The following is a 24,965-nucleotide window of genomic DNA, read 5'->3' on the forward strand; positions in this document are numbered from 1 at the left end:
TTGGGCGACCAAGCCATCAAGGTGGAAGACTACCACAAGACTTGGGAAGGCCCCGGCGAGGCCAAGCACTCGTAAAAGGAATAGCCGCCGGAGAATAACCCGGACGAGAGACGCCGTGACAACAATGGGTCACGATCCGATGAGAGACGCCGTGAGAATAATTGGTCACGGCCGAGAAGTCGCGAGAAAACAAAGCTCGGCGAATGCGGGGAGCTCGGGGACATACTACAAAAAGCGATACGATGATCACACCCCCTAGTCGCGTCGGCCGCCGATGTTTTCGCTTTGAGCAAAACGAGGGCCGAAATGGGAAAGACCCCTAGGCCGAGAAGTGATGGTGACACGAGCCAGGACTGTGAGTACCACGGCCACACCGGACACCTAACCAACGATTGCCGACACCTGAAGGATGCCATTGAAGAACTGATTCGGATGGGGAACCTCGGCAAATATGTTGCAGAGGCCAAAACCGATGCTTGCGGCAGATCAAAGAGCAAGCCCGCTCCCGAGCGAGTAGGAGTGATCAATGTCGTCGTCAGGGACAACAAGAGCGGCGAGTTCACTCCACGGGCACAAACGGCACTGGATAAACCTTATCAGGCCATCAACTTTGCGCCCAACACAGTGACCCCCGCTTCCAAAGTTCCCGATATGACCATCGGACAGGAGGATTACGAGAGAGTCGTCGCTCTTCACAGCGACCCACTTATGGTCCACCTAGACATAGCCGACCACTTGGTGAAGGGGTGCCTGATTGACACAGGCGCCTACACCAATGTTATGAATAAAGAATGCTTTCTCGGCCTCGGTCTGAGGATGGAAGATTTGAGCCCCTGCACCAACCCGTTATACAGCTTTTCTGGGGCCGGCATGGTACCCCTGGGGTCAATCAGTTTGCCGGTAAGGTTCGGCGAGGGAGGTGCAGCCAAGAACGTCATGTCTAAATTCGTGGTCATCGACGGTACACCTGCCTACGATGTACTCATAGGCCGGATCACTTTGAGCGAGATCGCCATTTGTAATATCCATCAAGGCCCCGACATTGATGTATGTCTCGGACCGGGGGGAGGCACATAAGCTCATCTCGAAGAAAGAGGAAGATCCCGGTTTGTGGGAGGTTCACGCTAACGGCCTCTCCGCGACATATGGCTCGAAGGCCGACATGGTTATCATCAGCCCAAACGGGGACGTATCCGAGCACGCCTTGAGGCTTACCTCAGTGACCCCCAAGGAATCCAAGTACGAGGCGGTGATAACCGGAATTGAGCTAGCTAAAGCCGCCGGGGCAGAACGTATCATGGTAAAGACAGATTCGCTCCTCGTGACCAACCAGGTTAGAGGAGAGTGCGAAGCCCAGGACTACAAAACAATAAGGTATCTAGTAAGGGTGAGAGCTGTCGCTTCAGAACTAGAGTCGTTCCGGATACAGTACACCCCCAGATCCGGGAACGACCGGACCATCGGCATGATCGAAGGAGCAGAGACCGAGGAGGTAGAGATCGATCCGGGCCGCACCGTAACCGTCGGTGTCAACCTGGAACCGAATCGTGAGCCGACCTCCTAGACCGCCGAGAAAGAACAAAGACGTTTTCGCATACTCGGCGGCCGAGATGCAGGCGTGAATCGGGAGGTGATTGTTCACAGCCGAACGTGATACCCACCGCCCGCCTTGATCAAGCGAGAGAATGAGAAACTCCTCGGTTGAGAAGGACGAGGCCATCAAAGCCGAAGTAGATAAATTACTAGCGGCGAGTTTCATCACGCCTTGTACTTATCCTGAGTGGCTAGCCAATGTTGTAATGGTGAAGAAATCATCGGGGGCATGGAGAATGTGTGTAGACTTTACCAACCTTAATAAAGCATGCCCCAAAGATTGTTATCCCTTGCCTCGGATAGATAGCTTAATCGACGCCACGGCAGCTACACCATCGACTGCCGGACGCCTTCTCGGGTATCACCAAGTGTTTATGGCCGAGGAAGACATGCCTAAATGCGCATTTATCACCGCCAACGGCACATACATGTACAAAATGATGCCATTTGGTCTGAAGAACGCCGGAGCGACGTACACAAGGCTGGTGGACAAAGTGTTTCAAAATCAAAAAGGACGGAACATTGAGGCATACGTCGACGACGCTATTGTAAAAAGCAAGTCCGACAGCGAGCATCTGGCTGATTTACACGAGACATTTTGTTCACTAAGGAAATACAAGATGAAGCTCAAACCAATGAAATGCAACTTCGGTGTCCGGGCAGGAAAATTTCTAGGCGTACTTGTCGGCGCCGAGGCATAGATGCCAATCCGGACAAAGTCCAAGCAATCTAGACCTGCCCGAACCAAGGAATCGGAAAGAGGTTATGATATCGACGGGGAGAATGGCGGCTCTCACCCGTTTCATCTCTCGGTCGGCCGATAAGAGCACCCCATTCTTCAAAGTGCTGAAAGGAAATAAAGATTTCATTTGGGGGAGGAAGAGAGCACGCCTTTCAAACAATTGAAAGCTCATCTTCGACTCTCCCAACTCGTCTGTGCCGATAATGGGGGAGACGCTATACCTATACATAGCAAGTAACCTCGGCCACGGTCGGTCGTGATCATCGGGAAGAAGACAAAAAGAACACCCAATCTACTTCGTCGCCCATACACTGTTGCCCGCCGAAAGAAACTATCCACTAATCGAAAAAGCGCCTTCGCCGCTGTCGTCGCCACAAGGAAGTTAAAACCCTACTTCGACGCACACCCCGTGACGGTCCTAACCGATCAACCATTGGAGAAATCCTTGGAAAAATTCGAACAATCCGGCGAGCTCATCAAATGGGCGGTGGAACTCTCTGGCTTCGGCATTCAGTACAAACCAAGGCCTTCGATAAAGGGGCAAGCACTTGCAGACTTCCTTGCCGAATGCACGTACCAGGAAGAGCCAAACCCAGGCATATGGGAGGTCTACACCGACGGCTCCTCCACAACGAATAGCTCAGGAGCCGGCATCCTTATCATCAGCCCAAACGGAGACGAGTTTGAGTACGCCTTGAAATTCACATTCTCGGCCTCGAATAACGAATCCGAATACGAAGCGGTGATAACCGGAGTCGAGCTAGCTAGGGCTCACGGAGCGAGAACACATTGTGTTAAAAACACTCACCGTTGGTTACTAACCAAATCGTAGGGGAGTACGAGGCCCGGGACGACGGAATGGTAAGGTACCTAGAAAGGGTAAAAGCCGACGTAGCAAAATTGAAGTCTTTCCAAATACGGTGCGTCCCCGGATCCGAGAACAACCGGCCGACGCTCTCTCCAAACTGGCTAGCTCAACCATCAAGAATGTCACCGAACCGTCTTGGTAGACATCGAGAACGCGAAGAGCATCACCGAGACCGCCGGCATGGTGGGTAACATAGAAACCGAGTCAACATGGATGACTCCGATAATAAGATACAAGCTTACGGGTGAATTACACGGAGGGCCGCAATCCCTCGGCCAAAATAAAAAGGATCGCCGCTGGGTACCTAATGTTCGAAGGGGAACTATACAGGAGATCCGTAATAAGACCACTCTTGAAGTGTGTCGGTCCGGCCGATGCAGAATTGATACTGACAGAAATTCACGAAGGCATCTGTGGACATCACATGGGGGCAAGAACACTAGCCCACAAAGCTCTCCGAGCTGGCTACTTCTGGCCCACCATGCTTCAAGATTCCCGAGCGAAGACCAAGAAGTGCACGAACTGTCAAATGCATGCCCCGGTGATACACGCTCCCTCCAGGGACCTACAACCGGTGCTTAATCCCCTTCCCTTCGCACAATGGGGGATGGACATGCTAGGGCCATTCCCAATGACCTCCGGGGAAGGAAGTTCCTAATTGTTGCCGTTGACTACTTCACCAAATGGGTTGAGGCCGTAGCAGTATCAGCGAAGACCACAGCAGCCGTCAGAAAGGTAATCTGGGAAAACGTTATAACCCGCTTCGGATTGCCCCAAGTTATGGTATTTGACCACGGCCGAGAGTTTTGGAGCGACCTAATAATGAACTGGTTAGAGGAGCTCGGCATCAAGTTTGCGTATTCCTCCGTCTGCCACCCACAGAGCAACGGGCAGGCGGAGGCAGCCAACAAAACCATCCTCAACGGTTTGAAAAAGACGGTTGAAGACCTCAAGGGAAGATGGGCCGATGAACTACCCGGCGTCCTGTGGTCCCTTCGAACCACGGAGAAAGAAGCCACGGGATACACCCCTTTCCACCTGGTCTACGGCTCCGAAGCGGTTTTGCCGATCGAAGCGACGGTGCCGACATTCAGAACGGCCACTTTTGACCCAGCTGAAAACGAGGAAGGCCTTAGAGCTTCCCTTGACCTGGTCGAAGAAAGCCGAGACACGGCACGCCTCAACTTGGCCGTATATCAGAGCCGGATGAAGAGAGCCTACAACCGAAGAGTCCACAAAAGGGACTTAAAAGTAGGAGACCTAGTCCTAAGGAAGTCGGCCGCCACCAACAAAGGAAATATTCATGGCAAACCGACGCCAACCGGGAAGGTCCCTACAAAGTGATCGAAGAAATAAGGCCGGGTACATACGGCCGACAGCATGGGAGGTGTGCCTCTGATGAGCCATTGGAACACCGATAACTTGAGAAAATACTTTGTATAGCGGCGGAGGTGTCCGAACACATTGTGGACACCCCAACGCACGATGATAACAAGCAAGTGAATCGCCCAAAGTTCCCCATCAGTATCTGTCCCCTCCACAATTTGCCACTAGACAGAAACTCGAAGGGAAGAATCGCTATCGAAGCCGCAACCCCGATTACCTCGGCCAAAACCGAGAGCGACGGGGAACACGTCGGCCGATACGCTAAAAAAGAACGTATACTCGGGTGCAATTGAGACGCCAATCTAGCGGTCAATGTGCCTACACGATTGCGATTGCTATCGGCCGCAACCCCGATTACCTCGGCCAAAACCGAGAGCGACGGGGAACACGTCGGCCGATACGCTAAAAAGAAACGTATACTCAGTGCAATTGAGACGCCAATCTAGCGGTCAATGTGCCTACGATTGCGATTGCTATCGGCCGCAACCCCGATTACCTCGGCCAAAACCGAGAGCGACGGGGAACACGTCGGCCGATACGCTAAAAAAAACGTATACTCAGTGCAATTGAGACGCCAATCTAGCGGTCAAAGTGCCTACACAGTTGCGATTGCTATCGAAGCCGCAACCCCGATTACCTCGGCCAAAACCGAGAGCGACGGGGAACACGTCGGCCGATACGCTAAGAAGAAACATATACAGTGCAATTGAGACGCCAATCTAGCGGTCAATATGCCTACACGGTTAAGACATACATTCAAATCGCCTCAGTCAGTGACACAAGAAGACAAATAAAGGATCGTAATCAGAGTCCCGGCCAAGCCGAGGACCAAAAAGATAAAACCTTGTTAAAATGACTGCAAGAAGAGTACAAACGACGGCCGTCCCCATAAGGATTGCCTAAACTCTACCTACCAGAGCTTTACAAAAAGCAAAGAAAAGAAAAATTCGTTTGTTTACCTTCAAAGGAAAAAGTGCTAGCCGGATCAAAAACTCCGAAGATTGGAAGAAAAAAGAAGCCCTTCAGTTTAGCAAGACAAAAATTTTGAAGAAAATTTGAGAAAATGAAATTAGTGACCAAAATCACGGAAAAACTGCCCTATTTATAGGAAAAAAGCCCACAATGAAGGGCCAATCAGAGCACAGCCCATGAAGCAACAGCCAATCAACGAGCAAACACGTGTCGAGCATGCAACCACGGAATGTCAATCGTCGCAACAGTTAAACGTCAATCAATGCAACAGTGACCAAGCGTCTTCAACACGCCCGTTCACATCCCTTCAACTATTCATTTTCCTCAACAAATTCCTAGGTATCGGTCTCCGCCGCCACCCGATCAACCAAGCTAGGAAGCACGGCCGGGGCAATCAAAATCAACCAAGACTCTCGGCCTTGGTCACGGCGGCGTCATATTCTTTTCCACATCGAGTGCCCTTTACGCATCCATGTGGAGGGGGGATATGGTATACGGCACGGCCTAGGATATGGTATACGGCACGGCCTAGCAAGAGCCACGCCGATGCACAAGAAGAAGCCGATGCAGAAAATTTCTAAAAATTACTTGTGCAGAATACATGCTCAACGTACATCGGAGCCCATACCACGGCATAGACTACGCTGGGGGCAAATTGATGGGGCATATTCTGCACCGCTGACCAAGTCAACACACTGAGCAAGGTCAAAGATATCCACAGCAAGTCAACGACTTAGATAGCCTAGCCGATGCATCCCATCGGCCTGTCACCTGGGTCTCGGCATGACAGCCTGCCAGCCGGGACACATACCCGCGTACTCATATCCAAGACCCCTCGGCGGCGAGTCAATACGGCCCGCCGGCCTGCCATAGGTATCTCGGCCGAGGGGTAGATCAGTCTTTCCACCTGCTAGCCACTTGGCCACTTGGCCACTACGTGACAAAAGGTGAAAGCCTATAAATACTCCTCAACCTTCATTGAGGAAAGGCTCTCACAATTACAACCTAAATACACTATTCATCTGGTAATATCTCCCTTATCTCTCTACAATACGCATCTAGCCAAGTAACACAGCTTAATCCTTTAAGTTTATTGACTTGAGCGTCGGAGTGAGTACGCTTGGCACACAGCCAAGCCCTCAGTTCGTTCATTGTTGCAGGAGAGGCCGAGTGGGACGATAGGAGCAAGAAGGATTCAGCTCAAGACATTATTCTACAAGTCAAGGGTGGTAACTAATAACTGCTCCGGAAATTATACCCGGAACAAGTAGATTAGTAGAAGTGGTATATAAAGACCACAACACTACCCATTACATAACACCACCCATTACTTACCTTAGAAATTAGATGAGAAAATTAGACTAGTTCATCTTTCTCTCAAATATTTTAGAACCCTAAATTAATTTTCCTTTTACCCAAGTTGTAATCTTTACTCAAAAATTAATACAATTGTTCTCTTGTTTATCCAAGTTCTTCCCTTTTCATTAGTTTACAATTAATAATTTTGGGGTGTATTTGGGGAATTGAAGAATCCTTTCATTCTTTCAATCCAAAGTTTCCACCTTTTGCAATTAAGTGGTATAATTTCTCTTCCTTATTTCATTTGTTTACATTTTGTTTTTCTCTTAATTCTTGTTTAGTTGTTCATGTTAGAATACTACTTCATGTTGTTTAATTGATGCTAATCTCTCTCTTGTTCATCTTTTCTCTACTCACCATTGTTGTTTACAAGATTGAATCTTTGAATTTCTCATGTTAAGGATTGAGTATTTGGGTTTATTGAGTTAAAGTTTGTGCCTTTAGTTTAATCTTCATTGTCTCTTGAATTAAATTGTCTTTCCTTATAATTTAAGTTGGATTGTTGCATGTTTAGAAGTAGAATTCATATTCCATCCATGTTTATGTTTAAAGATTCCATCTTTGTTGTTTATTTAGCCTTTAGAGACATGATTAGTGAGTAGTCTCCTTCTAGGACTCGGTTTGACCCGATATGGGTAATTTCACTAACTAATTATCATTAAGGCTAATTTGTGGGGAAAATTGGTGAGGGTAGTTTAGAGGAATTTGCTTGCTTAAGGTTTGGGTTTTGGGTAGTGTCAACTTGTGACTCTTGACCACCAACGGAAGTTGGTTAGGTTGTAAATTGGACACCCGAAATTTAGCCTTGTCACCAACTAAGGTTGAGACCGGAAGGGAGAACCGAGGGAGGGTGCCTCTAGACTAGCGTTTGAAATCGACCTCCGGAAGGGGGAGTGGGATGACCCGGAATATGATGAGTGCTTAATGACCTTGACCATTTACTTTACCTCCTTGGGAAAATGCATGTTCTTGGGGTTGTCGGGTTTTGAGTTAGGGATACCGGCTTTCGAACCCGGGAGGGGGGTTAGTCGGAGTAGCTAGTGTCCTATTGCGAGACCGGAAGGGAGGTTCTAGGCGAATTAGAGCCATCTCCCCCTTACCTTTCTACCCCGTTTGATTAGCCGAGACGATTAGTATGTGGAATTACTTATATTTGTGGGAGAACCGAGTTCTAGTCCTTCTCTTTATTTGATCTATCCTTTATCTTTTAGCTTGTTCTTATCTTGTCTAGTTTATAGCCTTTAAATTTGTTAGTTTAAGTGCTAGTTTGTTACCACCCTCCTTATTTTCTCCGACTTAGCAAAACATAAGAATTTAGACAATTAGTAATCACCCTTGCTCCTTGTGGTTCGACCTCGACTACCATACTACATTAGTTGAGTAAATTGTTTGATTTGGGGAGTGCGACAAACCCGTATATCAAAGGGAGAAGAGATGAAGATGCTTTTTTGGAATTGTGCTCAATCCTACAACCAGGCTGATTTTGATGAAGTCATTGCTGCTTTGAAGGAGGTTGGCCCAAGAGCCTCTAATGCATTCATGGGTTGTAACCCCACTCTTTTCTGCAGAGCCTTCATCAGTACAACCATAGTTAATGATGTCATTGTAAACAATATGGCTGAGACCTTCAATGCATACATAATCAATGTTAGGTCAAAGCATTTGATTTACATGCTAGAGGATATTAGGACCATGTTGATGCAAAGAATAGCAGTGAAAAAAGAGGGAAATGGAGGTGTCTGATGCCATTGTGTGTCCCAATATCCAATTGATACTAGAAAAGGAGAAGAAGAAGGCTGCTTTCTGCACAGCATTGCCCTCTAGCCCTACTCCATACCACAATTGGTCCACTTCCTGGAGAAAGGTATTCCCCTAAAGTGGACCTACCCATGATTCCACCACCAATAAAGGTTGGACCAGGTAGACCAAGGAAAAAGAGAAGAAGGAATCCACATGAGGATCAAAGAAAAAAGAGAAACTGATAAAGCATGGACTGGAGATGAGTTGTTCTGTTTGTAATCAAAACAACACAACAAGAGGAGATGTCCTCACAAGGATAGGGTGGCACCACAACCAGCTAAAAGGGAAAGAGGGAGACCTAGGGCTGTAAATGTTGGGGGAGGACAAGATGAGGCATCCTGCTCACAAATCCATCATGGAGCAACTGCCATACCCACTAGATTAAGGAGGGGTAGAAGAGTTATAACAACTGGTAGATGGGCAAGGGATAGTTCTAGAGGAGCCAGAGGGGGTAGAAGAGGAGCAAGAATAGGTCCAAGGGTAATTCTCATAACCTAATATTATGGTCGTCAATTCTTTATATACAATGCATTGTCTATCAGTATATAAACATGATTATGATGCTTGCAGGCACCACAAGGGATGAGAGTTCTAATAGATGCTTAGGGTAATGCTTTCACAAATGTACCAGGAACTACCAGTGGTCCTAGGAGCATAATGATTGCTGCTCAGCCATCAACACAAGTTTCATCAAATCAAGTTTGAAGCCACTTTAGCTACTTGATGTATTTTGACAGGTACAAATAGCCGTCTGTTATTTTAGCCAGTTTATGTATTTTGAACAATGTATTCTGAACATCTACCCGTCTGTTTTGAACAATCTAGCTAGTCTTCAACTGATGTATTTTGAACAAGGCAGAAGCCAAGTCTATCTGTTGTGAACAATGTAGTTTGAAGGTAATGAATGGCAGAGTGTTTAAGACTCTTTAAGACTGAACAAGATAGTTTCAACTGATTCAATTCCAATTCAAATGCATTACTTAACAAATTCCATACAACTTCAACAACCTTCATACATTATCATACATCAACCACCTCCATACATCCTCATACTTCAACATTCCTAATCATTAAAAAGATTGCAAAAAAACAAATTTAAGAAATCAACAATAACGTCATTGCTATTTTCTCCCCTTTACAATGTTTCCTAATCTCTTATTTCAGTTTTTCATTCTTCAATTTGAGTTTGTCAATCTTCACTTGAAAATTGCTCATTTGCAAGCCATTATCTTCAAGTACTTTGTCTTCAAACACAAAGAGATCACATCCATTATTCTACAAAATTGAAATTGAAAAACAAAATGAATTGAAATTGAAGAACAAATGAAGAAAAATTTCACAAATAAAAAAGTAAATTCCAAATAAGAAATACTTACAGGCCACAATGAACAACCATAGAACCTTTTACCCACATTAATTCCATTCTTAATAACCCTTAATTTCGCAGGGAGTTGATGTTCACATAGCAATTGTTTACTGTGATCTGGGCTTTTTTACATTGATGAAGATGAAGAAGAGAAAGTATCCTTTTTCATTATGTGAAGAACTTGGGGAAAATATGGGTTAAAATTGGAGAAAATAATTTGGAGAAAATGGAGAATATAATTAAAGGGAATAATATGACCGTTGTAAAGGATGAATGAAGACAGAAGAAAGATGAAATAAGAAAGGTGAAGAAGTTAATGGAGGAATAAGAAGGTTAAATAAATAAGGAAGTAAACTTGTTGTTAATTGAATCTCATCTGTTACAACAGGTAAACAAAACGCCTGGTGTAATATAAGTTAAATGAGTGGAAACATAATGTTAATATGGGAAAAAACTTAGGATGGGGTAATTTGAGAAAGAGAGACATATGATGGATTAATCCCATTAAATAACCCTTTTTTTATACACAAATTATATATCTCTTTATAAAGTAACAGCCAATGAAATCGCTTAAAAGTAATAGCCAATGAAATCGCTTCAAAAGTTCTTCTTTTAAGTATATATATTGATTATAAACATTTTTAGTAGTAACGTTTTTTATTTTATCTTTTATTGTATTTCGTATTTTTTGTTTTTTAAATTATGAAATAGTACTCATATCTCTAATTAGTCAAAATACGTATCTCATGAGACCTATTTCTGATGAGTTACTCCGAATATACCCTTTGTCTAACAAGTCATTCAGCTGCTTCTTCAACTCTTCTAACTCTTTAGGCCTCATACGGTATATATATTTTAAAGAGGACTAGTAATGTAATTGTGGTGGTGAGTGGCGGCGTTAGTGATAGTATCAGGGTTTTATGTTAGTATGGGGGAAAATTTAAGCAGAAGTTAATGGGTAGTAATATAAGAGAATCCTAAAAGAATTCAATTTTTTTTACTAAATACTTCGAAATTTTCCTACGTCAGCGGGGGCAAACACCCCTTCTGGTAACCTAGAGGGTAAGAGAAATATTAGATGCAATTTTTTCATTATGAAAATTAGGAACAAACATTATTTTTAGATAAATTTAGTGTAGATGTGAGATTTAAAAAAATGGAATAAGGGAGTAAAATATTTAATATTGTTACTTGTATTTTATTTGGTACATTTATTTTGTTATTGCAAATAAATGAAAATCATTTAATAATTTAAAAGAACAAAAATAGTTTTTTTTAACATAAAAATAAATTAATATTAAATAAGAAACCGCTTAATAAGTATAACCATGATTGTACTACTAAAATCTAAGGAAAGTCGATTGATTAGAGAGATTAATATATATATATATATATATCTATATATATATATATATATATATATATATATATATATATATATATATATATATATATATATATATATATATATATAAGAGAGTTTTTTCGAGCGATCTAAGAGCGTCAACATCATCAAAAATCAATTTAGGAAAGTATAATTTTTGAAGTAAAAAATAAAGTGGAAAATCTTTTAGTTATTATAATATGTATATTTCCTAAATTATATTCAAGTGATATTTCCAATTTTTATATCAAACTTTTACATTTCATTTGGCAAAAAAATATCGTTAAAAAAATTATGAAAATAACATAATTAGCTTTGTGTTAAAAAATGCTATCATTAGAGTATAAATTTCATATTATTTGCACATATTAAAGATGGTGTATTTCTTAATACGTAAAATTGTGTACGTTTTAGTATGTTTTGTCCCACATTGGAAAATAAGTAGGTGTGGTGAATATACTACATATAAATAGTAGAATTGTCCCACACCGAAAGATTAGTATAAGGTGATGTGATCCTATGATTATAAATATGATGCATATTTGGAACTTATGTATCCACCCAAAATTTTTTGAGTTTCATAAATATTGTTTTAAAGAGCTCTTAAGATTTTTTATCATTATCTACGATATGATATAAAAAATAAAGTGGAAATCGTTGGGAACTACCCGGGAAAGAGTTAAGAACATGAACAAGAAAATAAAAAAATAACTAAAGGTTTTCCTAATGGTAATCTCCTGACACAATACAAAACTAAAGATTTTACTTATGGTTGTCTTCTGAATGCAGTAATAGAGCGTTAATGAGTCGTTATATGTACGATGTAGAAATCCATATCTAATGATCGAGACTAAGTGATTTTACCTTCAAAGAAAAATAATATGTATACAATAGTGATTTTTTAAGAAGAGACATGTATTTCTTGGTATGTTATATCTTTCGCATTGAAAAATAATGTAGGCATTATGAACATACTACGTCTAAATAATTAAATTATGTATCTCACATTGAAATAATAGTATACGGTAGAGTGATTCTATAAATATAAATAGGAGGCATCCTTGAAACTTATGTATTAATCCAAAATTTTTTGATATAAAAGATATAGACTTTTTAGCATGTTATATGTCCCACAGTGAAAAATAATGTAGGTGTTATGAATATATTATGTATAAATAATAGATATGTCCCATATATATACATTTTCTATATTATATTAAAGTGATGTTTATAATTTTGATATAAAAACTTTATATTTAATTTGAAAAAAAAGTATCGTATGAATATTATATAATTAGATTGTGACAAAAAAAATGATATCATTAGAGTGTATATTGTATTGTATTGTGTTTTCTCATTATTAAATCGGGTTGATGTCAAAGTAGGTGCAAAAAAAAAATGACGCACTTAGTATGTTATTTGTCCTACATTGAAAAGTAACGTAAGTGTGGTGAATATACTATGTATAAATATTAGAATTGTCCCACATCGAAAGATTATCATAAGGCATGGTGATCTTATGATTATAAATAGAAGTCATAACCTAAAATCTTTTGATTCCCTTAAGTATTATCAGGGATAACTCTTAAAACAGTTTGTATTACTGTCTCTACAATATTGGTTTCTAACCTAAGTTAATATTTGGAAAATCTTTTTGTTATTATAATATATACTATGTATTTCTTATTTTATATTCAAGTAATGTTTCTAATTTTTATATAAAAACTTTTAAATTTCATTTGACAAAATAATGTAGGTAAAAAAATTATGAAAATAATATTACTAGATTCATGGTAAGAAATGCTATCATTAGAGTATATATAGATTTCATATAATTTGCACATATTAAAGATGGTGTATTTCATAGTATGTTATATCTCCCACATTGAAAAATAAAATAGGTGTGATAAATATACTACATATAAAAAATAGAATTTTCCCATATCGAAATATAGCATAAGGTGGGTGATTCTACGAGCATCCTTGGAAATTAGGCATCAACCCAAAATCTTTTGAGTCGCTTAAGTATTGTCTTGGAGAACTCTTAAAAGTTTATATCATTATATTTTCTACCTATAGATTTTATATGTCCCATATTAAAAAATAATGTAGGTGTGGTAAATATACTATGTTTAAATAATATAATTAGAATTGTGTTAAAAAATATTCTATCATTAGAGTATAGGTTCTTATCATTTGCACATATTTTAATTATGATACCAAAGATAAAAAAATGGAACCTCAAGGGTACTATAGGCAGATTTTTAAAAGTAGGGGTAACATGGAAAATCTAACAAAATTAAGAGGTACCGTGAGAAATTTCCGTATCTCAATTATGTTAAATTTTTTTTGAAGAAAAACAACGTACAAATATTAATGGAAAGTACTTTATCATATTATTAAATTTAAATATACCTATTAGATATAATGAGCAGCAATTATCTGTATTCGGTATTCGAGATCTGGTTGGATGTCGAACTAAGTACAAAAAAGATGGAGTAATTCTGAGTATGTTATTTGTCCCACATTGAAAAATAATGCAGGTTTGATAAATATATATTACGTATAAATATTAGAATTGTCCCACATCAGAAAAAAAATCCAATTTTTGTGAATATATTACTTATAAATAGTAGAATTGTCCCACATCGAAAGATTAGTATAAGGTGGGGTGATTATATGATTATAAATAAGAGTTAACCCGCGTATATATTAATCTTTTATTTTTTTTTGAAAGAGATATTTTAATAATGTGTAAACAAATCATTAGACATATAATGTAAACATTAAACGCTTATAACGTTTTTTTTTTCATTGTAAATAAGCTAATTACCCCGTTGCAACGCATGGGCATTCAAACTAGTAAATGACTAAAGGATAAACTTAAAACAATAAATTTTACTTAAAACGTATTATATGTCTTTAATCTTAAAGCAAGTCAAATATTATCATACGATTGTGATAAAGGCAAAAAAATTTGTCATTTCTTAGACAACTTGCCACGTGATTGATATGTATTGATCTGTTTTTGAATTTAAGACGTTAGTGTCAGTCTTAAATGAGAATTTGAGAAATTTATTATTTTGAAGAGTGAGGAGTTGAGGACAGTAAGCAATTTTTTTTTTTGATTAGGTAAGAAAACCAGGTTGATCCTCTAGGGTAGGACCAACGACCTATCTCATCCTTTCGAATGAGGGAGGTAAGTTGAAGCCACTGACTATCAAACCACCTCGAAAGAGTTGGACATGAATGTCCAACAGAAGCCATGAAGTCAGCAACCTTGTTGGCTTCACGAAATCAATGTTTAATTATCACTTCATCGAAAAAATGAAGGTCTAATTTCACATCCTTGATAATACTAGAAATTTCCCACGGAATTTGCCAAGTACCTCGAATCGAGTTAATAACACATAAGTTATCACCTTCCACAATTAACTTTGAGATTCCTACGTATTTAGCTGCTAAAATACCTTCTTTTAAAGTAAGTGCTTCCGCAACAAGGATACTATTGGATCCGCACATTTTTGCTCCCAACAAAACGACTTTACCATTGTGATCTCTTATAGAATATCCTAAATCAGCTTTATTACCTTCTATTCTCGATCCGTCAAAATTTAGCTTTAGAAAACCGTTTGTAGGTTTTTCCCATCAAACCTCTTCCTTACTAGAATTGTTTCTAGCTGACTCTTCTACCTCGGGATTGTTGAGATCCTTAAATCTACAAGATAGGCCCAAATGTTTGGACCGAACTTAGGCCCCTTTTTATTTACAATAAGTCATTTTTTTAGGGTTATTTTATGTCATTAATCCATCCTATGCCCCTTCTTCTCAAAATACTCTATCCTATGTTTTATCCCATATTAATCCTTTTTATCCACTCATTTTTCTTAAATTAGGTCGAGGCTTTTGCTTACCTGTTATAACAAGTGATATTGAATTATCAACAGGTTTCCTCCTTTTTTTCTATTTTATAACCTTCTTATCTCTCCTTCACTTCTTATCTCTCCATTAACATTAACTCTTTCACTTTTCATCTTTCTTCTTTCTTCTTCATCCTCTTCAACGGCTCTTTATTCCAGTTAATTAATTTTCTTCTTCATCCTCTTCACTTCTCCACATAATGAAAAAGGGTAATTTTAATCCTTCTCCTTCTTCTTCTTCATCAATTTCACCAAATCCAAATCTTAAGAAACATTTGATATGCAAACATCAACTCCCTGCAAAATTAAGGACTGTGAAGAATGGAATTAATGTGGGTAGAAGGTTCTATGGCTGTCCATTATGGCCTGTAAGTTTTTCTCTTTTTTTATCTCTTTTTTTTCTCTTTTATCAGTGAAGACGAATTTTTTGTTGAATGATTGTGGGTTTTTCATTAATTTGTTCTTCAATTTCAATTTTTTTTGTAGAATGGTTGTGGGCTCTTTGTGTTTGAAGACGATTTAGTGGACGGTAATGGCCTGCAAATGGACTCGACGGAGATGAAGAGGAATATGCAAGAGAAGATTGATAAACTGAAATTGAAGAATGAAAAATTGAAAGAAGAGATTATGGCATCAAGAATTGAAATTAGGAAACACTGTAAAGGGGAGAAAATAACAAGTACATTATTATTGATTTCTTGGATTTTTTTTGCAGTGTATTTGATGATTAGGAATGTATGAAGGTTCTGATGTATGAAGTTTGTGTAATGACATCTGAGCTTAAATTGAATAATATTGCAAGAGTTGTAACAAATTCCTTCTTGAATTCAGTCTTAAATTTAGTCTTAAACATACTGCCATTACATTCAAACTACATAAACTACTTGGCTTATGCCTTGTTCAAAATACACAAGTAGCAGATGACCTGCAAATGGACTAACAGATGACTGCTCCTAAATGTCAAAATACATCAAGTAGTTACAGTGACTTCAAACTTCACTTGATGAAACTTGTGTTAAAGACAGATTGAACCATTGAGCAGCTGCCATTATGCTCCTGGGACCAGTGGTACTACCTGGTGTATTTGTGAAAGCATTATCCTGATCATCTATTAGAACTCCCATCCCCTGTGGTGCCTGTAAGTATAGAGATTCATGTCAGGTTATAAGAATTACCATGTAAAGGTATTTTACAACAATAGAAAGAAATGATGACCAAGTTAGAACAATTACCCTTTGACCTCCTCTTCCTCCTCTTCTACCACCTCTTACTCCTCTTGAACCACCCCTCGCTCCTCTAGCAGAGGTTATAACCCTTCCACCCCTCCCTAACCTGGTGGGTATGGCTGTTGCTCCATGATGACTTTGTGAGCAGGATCCTTCCTCTTGTCCTCCTCCTGCATTTACAGCCTTAGGTCTCCCTCTTTGCCTTTTAGGTGGTGGTGGTAACACCATATCCTTTTGAGGGCATCTTCTTTTGTTGTGTTCTTTTGACTTACAAACAGTACAACTCATCTCCAGTCCATGCTTTGTGAGTTTCCCTTTTTTCTTGGGATCCTCATGTGGATCCCTTCTTCTCTTCTTCCTTGGTCTACCTGGTCCAACTTTTATTGGTGGAGGAACCATGGGTAGATCCACTTTAGGCCAATGCCTTTCTCCTGGAAGTGGACCTATTGAGGAATTGTAAGCCTTTAGGTACACTTGTCTTGTGTACATAGGATGCACATAATCTTCTGCTTGAGCATGGATCTCAAATATAGCTGCAATCGCATGCTTACAAGGGATTCCTGTTACATCCCACTTCCTACATGTACAGGTTCTTTCTTCTAAGTTCACTTTAACTTCATCAATCCCATCTTTCACTTGGTAATGAGTAGGGTCAGAGAGCAAGGCTGTGCAATAGGCAGCTTTCTCCTTCTCCTTTTCTAGTATCTCTTGGATATTTGGACATATAATAGCATCAGACTCCTCCATTTCTCTTTTTTTTTTATTGCCAGTCTTTGCATCAACATGGTCCTAATTTCCTCTAGCATATAAATCAAATGCTTTGACCTAGCATTGATTATGTATGCATTGAAGGTCTCAGCCATATTGTTGACAATGACATTGTTCACAGTAGCTGTGCTGATGAAGGCTCTACAAAACAGATTCGGGTTATATCCCATGAATGCAGTAGAGGCTCTTGGATCAACCTCTTTCAAAGCAGCAATGGCATCATCAAAGTCAGCCTGGTTGTATGATTGAGCACAGTTCCAGAAAAGCATCTTCATCTCTTCTCCCTTATATGACTTGTGCCAATTGGCAAATATATGCCTTGCACACCTCCTGTGTTCTGCTCTAGGCAAATATATGCCTTGCACACCCTCATTTTCCCTATCCCCACTACACTCAGCAGTTTCTTGGCCATGCAATAATACATTAGCAGCTTGTACTTCAAGTTGTTTAGCAATAGCAAGAGTTTTTGAATTCCATTCTTTCACTTTTCTCCTAGCTTCTTTAGCCTCCTCATCCTCTGAACATCCATCAGACTCCCATTGTGGCTCAGTGATGTTCTGCTCAGCCTCAGTTACACCCTCATCTATCTCCTCGGTGAACTTCGCTTTCCCCCGATTACACCCTCATCTTCCTCCACATCGTGCTCTCACAATCGTTTCACACTCTTCCAAATCGGGCTCATAACCTGGATCCGATCCCTCACTTACATCATCACTTTCTAACTCAAAGATTAACATTAAGGCAACGCAGATCTGACTCTTCCTCATATGAATTAAAAAAATCTGTGAGTGTTAGGTCATTGAAATCATAGAATTGGTTAACATTTGCCTCAATTATTGGTGGTATTTGTGATGTTGTTTCAATAATTGTACTTGTTTGGCTCTTTGTTACAGACTGTTTGGGAGAGGAATCTTTAAGAGAGGATTCTTTGACAGAGATTTTTTTTGACCACTTTTGCTTTGTGAGGCTCTTTCAATAAGTATAGGTTTTTTTCCCTTTTCTTTGATGGATGTGTGAGAGGCATTTACTACTTTTTTAGTACTTTTGCTTGAGTTTTCAACTGTGTCTTTGGGAAGTGGTCCCACATTTGGACTATTGCTAATTGATTCTCCCTTCCTTCTAGGAGTCAATTTCTTGGAGCACTGTCTAACACCATTTACTTCACCCTTACTCACTTCAATCAGATGCAATAAATGCGCAACATCAACACCATAAACCAAATAACACTCCACAACCCTAGTCTCAACTGCAATTTTACACATACACTGAGCACCAACATCATCAACAATTCTTCTTAATCCTAAATTAGGGTCCATGAAAAAAATTGCATCCTTCCTCCTATTAAAAGGACCACATTTTTCTGCTTCCTCAAGGAGTGTAAACCAACAAAATTCATCAACTTCTACATCAGCAGTCCTAAACACTTTCCCATTATATCCTAGCCCCATTTCAAGCCTAGTAAATGATCCTCCAAACCAGATTTTTATTGTCACACTATCCCATGGATTTCTCTAAATAGGACAAAAAACAATTGAATTCAAATTAACAACATAATAATTGAAATAGTCGGTTTGTGCAATAAGTTTACCCAGAAATGAAATGAGTTTCTGATTGATTTACTAGGAAAAAATAACCCAGATTAATTAAAATTAAGAAACCATATGTGAGAATAGTGATTGATTAACATCTAATTATAGTTTTCAATACAGATTCAAAATACCCTAATTTTTTAAATTAGGGCAAATATTTACACGAAAAAAAGCTGCTAAATTGTAATTCAAGTAGAAGAACATACCTTATCCATGAATTATGGGTAGAGAAGAGGATGAAGATCTAGGCAATGGATGACGATGATGGATGACGATGATGGAAGCTTAAAGGTTAAACAGTGAAATTGAGGGGTTAACAGTAAAAGTAGAGAAATACAAATGAAATAAAGAAGAAGGGGGTGTAATCAGTAAGTAAAGGGATAAGGTAACCTGTCCAACATGTTGCCTTTCCATTGGTCTAATTTAAGAAAAATGAGTGGATAGAAAGGATTAATATGGGATAAAACATAGGATAGAGTATTTTGAGAAGAAGGGGCATAGGATGGATTAATGGCATAAAATAACCCTTTTTTTTATTGACTAAATTGTTAAAATTCTCTGAAAACTACGATTAAAATATTAACAATTGGTACGGATTATTTACAGACGGTCTTTCACTACACTAATGAGAGATAACTCTAATAAATAAAATATAAAAACTAAGTTTAACATAAATTTTAAGAGAGACGCTCTCTCATTAAAATTTCTTTCATAGTAGATAATTATCATTGTTATTGAATTTTTATAAAAACTAATTAATTGTCTTTCACTACATTAATGTCCTCATTATGGAGATCATATAATGGGATAATTAAGTTAGATGATGTGGGACCAAAGCAATAAGTAGACTATATAACCATTTGTATAGGTTGTATAGTACAGAATCCGAGCTTAATAAAGCATAACTCGAGCTAACACTTACAAATTATGAGCTTTGTTTGAAAGAATTTGAGTTCTATTAAAAAAATATTGAACTCACAAAATTATAATGAAACTCAGAAATAATATATGTAAGTTCAATTAGATTTTAATATTTGACATCAAAAAATTAAAATATAAATAAAAAATTATAAAAACTCGGAAAAAATACACAAAAACTCATTTAGATTTGTTATAGTTATACAATGCTCTTGTACAACCAGTTGTATAGTAGTATTTGTGGGACGAAAAGGCGGAACTACAAATTGAATCGATCAAGGGCTAGACTTATTTCAATCCATAACGTGCTTTAAAATTCATTCAAAACTATAGCGTTAGGAAGCTTGTTGAAAACTTGAAATAGTTCATTTATGTATTGTATTTGACATTTTGAACTAATTATAGACTATAATTTTGTCCATGAAATAACACCAACCTTACTTTCTCGACTTAGATTTGAGAGGCGGTTTTAAGTTAACAACCAATTATGAAATTAAGTAAAACCGGATAGAGTGGCAAAACTGGCGTCTTATACTTAAATGAGCATTACGTTAGAAACTTTACTACCAATTTGTCGATGACTTGGAAAATAGTTTACACGTTGTGGTCATTTTAATAAGACTCCAAAACTGAACAAAGTAAAAGAAAAAAATAATACTAAAAATAGAATTGATTAGTAGTAAATCCATGATTGAAAACATAAAGATTGCATAGTTGAGTGCTTAGTTTTTATCATCCTCAAATACTAAAAATAAAATTGAAGAATTAATAACACATTAGCAAGAGGGTAGCTTAGCTAGTTTAAGAAACTCCTTCTTAATGATAGCAATGTTGCTTGTATCTTCATTCTCCGAAAATTGGATCAAATCTTGTTGTTTATCCATCTTATGACCATAAGCGACATGAAACATGTTACACGGAAGTCTGCCTACATACTCTTCCTTCTTTTCCGAATCGTCATCCTCTTCACTACTCTTTTCAGAATTGTCACTCTCTTCCTCCTTTCCCCAGTTGTTTTGGATGACGTAGTACGTAATCATCCTCCCCGTTGGCAAATGAATCGCTAGTCCATAACCGGTTATCATAACTGCATGAGCAAGGACAACGCCATCGGCAGTTCGAACGAATTCCGAAACTTTACTCTCGTAAATGGGCATCTCACAGATTAGGTCGGAATCCATCATGCAATCAAATACTCCAACAACGGGTCCATATCGTCGAATATGGTTTATGCAAGCATCCGGGAAGTTGTCATTCACATCATTAAAATCAGCCCCCTCAATACACTCAATACTAGCATGTAAATCATCCCCCCTAAAAGTCTTAAACTCGGACGTCTTATACCTTATACACCCCGTCAGAGTTATCTTGGTATTGTTGGAATTTGTTTTAGCACGATCGGTGTAATGTTCTTTTGATGTAAGCCCATCCTTACTCACATACTTTTGTAGCATAGACATGTGTTGCAAGCCTGTATCAAGTAATTGACCAACAGAAGGGGTATCCATAAACCGAGAGTCGAAGTATTGGGATTGTTCTCCAGGCAAAGTAGCTTCATGTATCGTCAGTAATGTATGGATAACATCAGTGGTAGCGTAAAAGCCACATAAACCTACCATAACATAAACATCGCCTTAAAATCATTTTCAATTTTACGATTCGAAAGTCGAAACTACCAAATAGAATAAAAATTTCAAACAACACAGCTAAATATACTCAACTGTCAACTCAACTCATAACATCAATCAATAAAATTAAGAGAAATTTGGCCATAGTAATCCCAAGTTTGGACGGTCTGCCATAAATAATCCCAAGTTGCCAACTTTCTTCCGGTTTTGCACCAGTCTCTTACGTCATTTATTTTCCGACCAGAAAAATTTGATATTTAGAAATAAACAATAAACAAATTCCGAGAAACACAACACCATAATATATAATTAAATTTTTTACTACAAAATGGAGATCAAACAAAAGATAAAAATATTTCTTTCAAATTCCGAAATTATTTTGATAAATTATGTATTTCTCTGTTTAAATGAATGGTAAAAAATGATTTTTGATGTTAGCATATGTCTAAAATTATACTCCTTACTCGTGTTTTTTGTAAAACAAAATTATTACTTTCATTTTCACAAATTTTATTCCAATTTATTTAACAAAAGATTTAAAGTTTATATAATGGATGCAAAATCATAAAAACATTGACAACTTGGGGGTTGGGATTATTTTAGAAAGATTGTAACTTGGGATTATTTACCAACTAAACTTGGGATTATTAGGGACAATTTTTCCTAAATTAGTGAACATAAAAAACCAATCAATAAAAATAATGACCGTAATAAGTTGAGAGGAACGAACTAGTAAATTAAAACAAGCAAATTGTCAAGTTACTACGATATTATTGAATAAAAATGGACCATTTATTAAATACAAGATGATACCTTCTTCTTGTCGTGAATCCGTCACAGGGGATAAAATCGGAAAATACATGGCGGTTGCCTTGTTGAGAAAGACGTGGTCTCCAAGATTAAACTCGCGTAAGAACTTGTAGTCGCCCTTTATTATTGGCTCTTCCATTGTCGGGAAAATAATGGGTGCAAGAGTGAGAGAATAGGGAAGGGAACGTTGATGTTGGTTTTAGCAGAAAGAGAGATTTAATAAAGAGGGAGTATAATTTGTAATGCGATGCGTCTTTGGTCACGATCGAGTACCTACACTATATATAACCTAAGAAATGTTAACTTGATGATTAAAACGGAAGTAACCTTACGATATGTCACGAGTTTAAATCCCGGCCAACTTATATTTAATACGTTGCATATTATTTGACATTGAAAAAACTCATTAAAAAAGGTATGGGATATATGTCAAAATGTAATTCCTAGCTTATATGAATAAATAAACTCTGTATTAGTGGCGGAGTCAGTAAATGACCTTTTTCGGGTTCCCAATGTCCGATGGCATCAAAAATGAAATTTTGTTGTCCTGTATTAGTCCAATTTTTCAGTAAAAATAGAATAAATTTGTATTTTTAAGTAGTAATTTATATTTGGAATACCGGGAAGAATTTTTGAATCCGCTATTCCGCCATATATAAAAAAAGAGACGAAATTAACGTTATTGTTGCAGTGTTGCCATTTATCAAAAATTGTATCCCTCCTATTCTAAATAACTGTCTCATTTGCCATTTTCGTCTATTCACATAACTGTCTCATTTGCCATATTTGGACATGGTTTTTTACTTTCCTACCCTTAGCTCTTTTCTTTATTTACCACTTCAACCACTCATAACCCATCATATTCAATACTTTTCATTATTTAACTCATATATTCTTACCCCTATACAATAATTTTTATTATTTTAACTATATTCCTTAATTTCCGTGCCATTGTCCAAATGGGACACTTATTCAGAATAGAAGGGAGTACTAAGAAATAGGCGGTCCAAAAACTGTTATGAAAGTACAATGCATCATGCAGCTGGCATGCTTCGTACTATCCCTATTCCTTGGTTGTTTTAACTCTTAAAATTGATGGGCTTTACAGTTGCTTTTTACGTTTTAGGTAGAATCAGAGGACAGGTGGACGAAAAGAGTTAAAAAAAACAGCTGTGAATTGGAAGCAAAATGTAAATTTGAGTTCCGTGGTCAACAAGTCCCATATTTTACTGTAAATATTAAAATTTTACCATAATGACAAAATAATAGTATATGATCGTTCTAGTGTATGAGGAGTTGAGGACTGAGCTAGGAGTACGGATTCTCTTTGCGGTGGAGCGAGGGGCGACCCTGCTAAAAATTTCCACATTATAGTTACATAATCGAACAATTTTCAAATTTTGCTAATCACGGTACTTATTTACCCCTGTTGAAATTTCTTGGTAAATTTCTAATAGAAAAATATCAATACAGCACTCGTTCCTTAATAATTTCTACCATTGAGACACCTTCGTCAATTTTGTTGAATCACTTCTCCAGTCGTATCATTATCACACAGTTACATTTTACAAAACGGTCTTATTTGTAATTTGTACAAGTAAAAAAGGTGAGATCGTAACATCTGGTGCGAAATTGAGAAGTGCTTTATCGTACGAGAAGTAATTTCCTGTATCGTGTATTTTGGCGGGAACTAGGAAATAGTCTCATTTTGTATTCATGTACGTACGTAGCTTTGTATTCCAATAATGCATTAAAATTTTGGTCATGTACTTATCCATGGCAGATAAATAGTTTCATTCTGCATTCGTTCAAGCGTGTGCCATCCCAATCATTTGTATCGCAAATTTGCTGCGAATGATGATTATTGGGGAAAAAAAAGAAAGGCATATATACGAATGAATGAATGATTTGTGGAGTAGCTAATTGTGTACAAAATTGAGAATTTCACACTTTTATTTACATGTTCTCTAAAATCATATTTTATTCAAATAATTATTTCCCTTAAACCCTAAGATTTTAATTAGGTAAAAAACCAATCGTATAAATGTAAGTGTCAATTTCGCTCTTTTTCATCGTTCCATATTACTCCCTCCCATCCAAACCAAAGGTAACATGGGAGGGGGCACTTGTTTTAAGAAAAAATGGAAAAAGTAAGGGTAATATTGGAAATATAGTAGGCCCACTTGCACTTTAATTGAAAGAGGACCACAAACATAATGGCATTGTATGTAAATAATAAGGGTATGTGAGGGTTTTTTAATAATGTTTTTTACTAAAAAAGGAATGGGTAGTTTGGTTTGAATGGTCCGAATAAGGTAAGTGTTACCTTTGATTTGGATGGGAGGAAGTATATAAATTAACATGTTTTAATGTTCAATGTAAAAATGCAATATAATTTTTTATTTTTTGTACTTTTAACATATTTCCTCCTTAAAATATCATGCAATTGTATGCGATCTAAGCTACAATATTTAATTAATTATAACCTTCATATTAGAATCAAGAAATTATTCTTTAACATTTGTATATACTTACTATTTTGAAACATAATTTTTTGTTAACGACATGTATTTTGAAATATCGTGTTTTTTTTAGACTTACTAATGAAATATTTGATTATGAGTACGGATTATTTT

At 37.9% G+C, this 24,965-nt stretch overlaps 1 protein-coding gene across 1 annotated transcript; it reads right to left on the bottom strand.

The window, feature by feature from the left end:
• Window positions 1-20,523: 20,523 nt before the first annotated feature.
• Window positions 20,524-22,583, bottom strand: LOC141658460 (uncharacterized). The gene is made up of 2 exons (XM_074465405.1): window positions 22,333-22,583; window positions 20,524-21,503 (listed from the first exon to the last, which is right to left on the bottom strand). Exons 1-2 carry the CDS (start codon window positions 22,466-22,468, stop codon window positions 20,668-20,670), a joined length of 972 nt encoding a protein of 323 aa, XP_074321506.1. The 5' UTR covers window positions 22,469-22,583; the 3' UTR covers window positions 20,524-20,667.
• Window positions 22,584-24,965: the final 2,382 nt, after the last annotated feature.

Source organism: Silene latifolia, chromosome 6, assembly GCF_048544455.1.
Source record: "Silene latifolia isolate original U9 population chromosome 6, ASM4854445v1, whole genome shotgun sequence".
NCBI lineage: Eukaryota > Viridiplantae > Streptophyta > Magnoliopsida > Caryophyllales > Caryophyllaceae > Silene > Silene latifolia.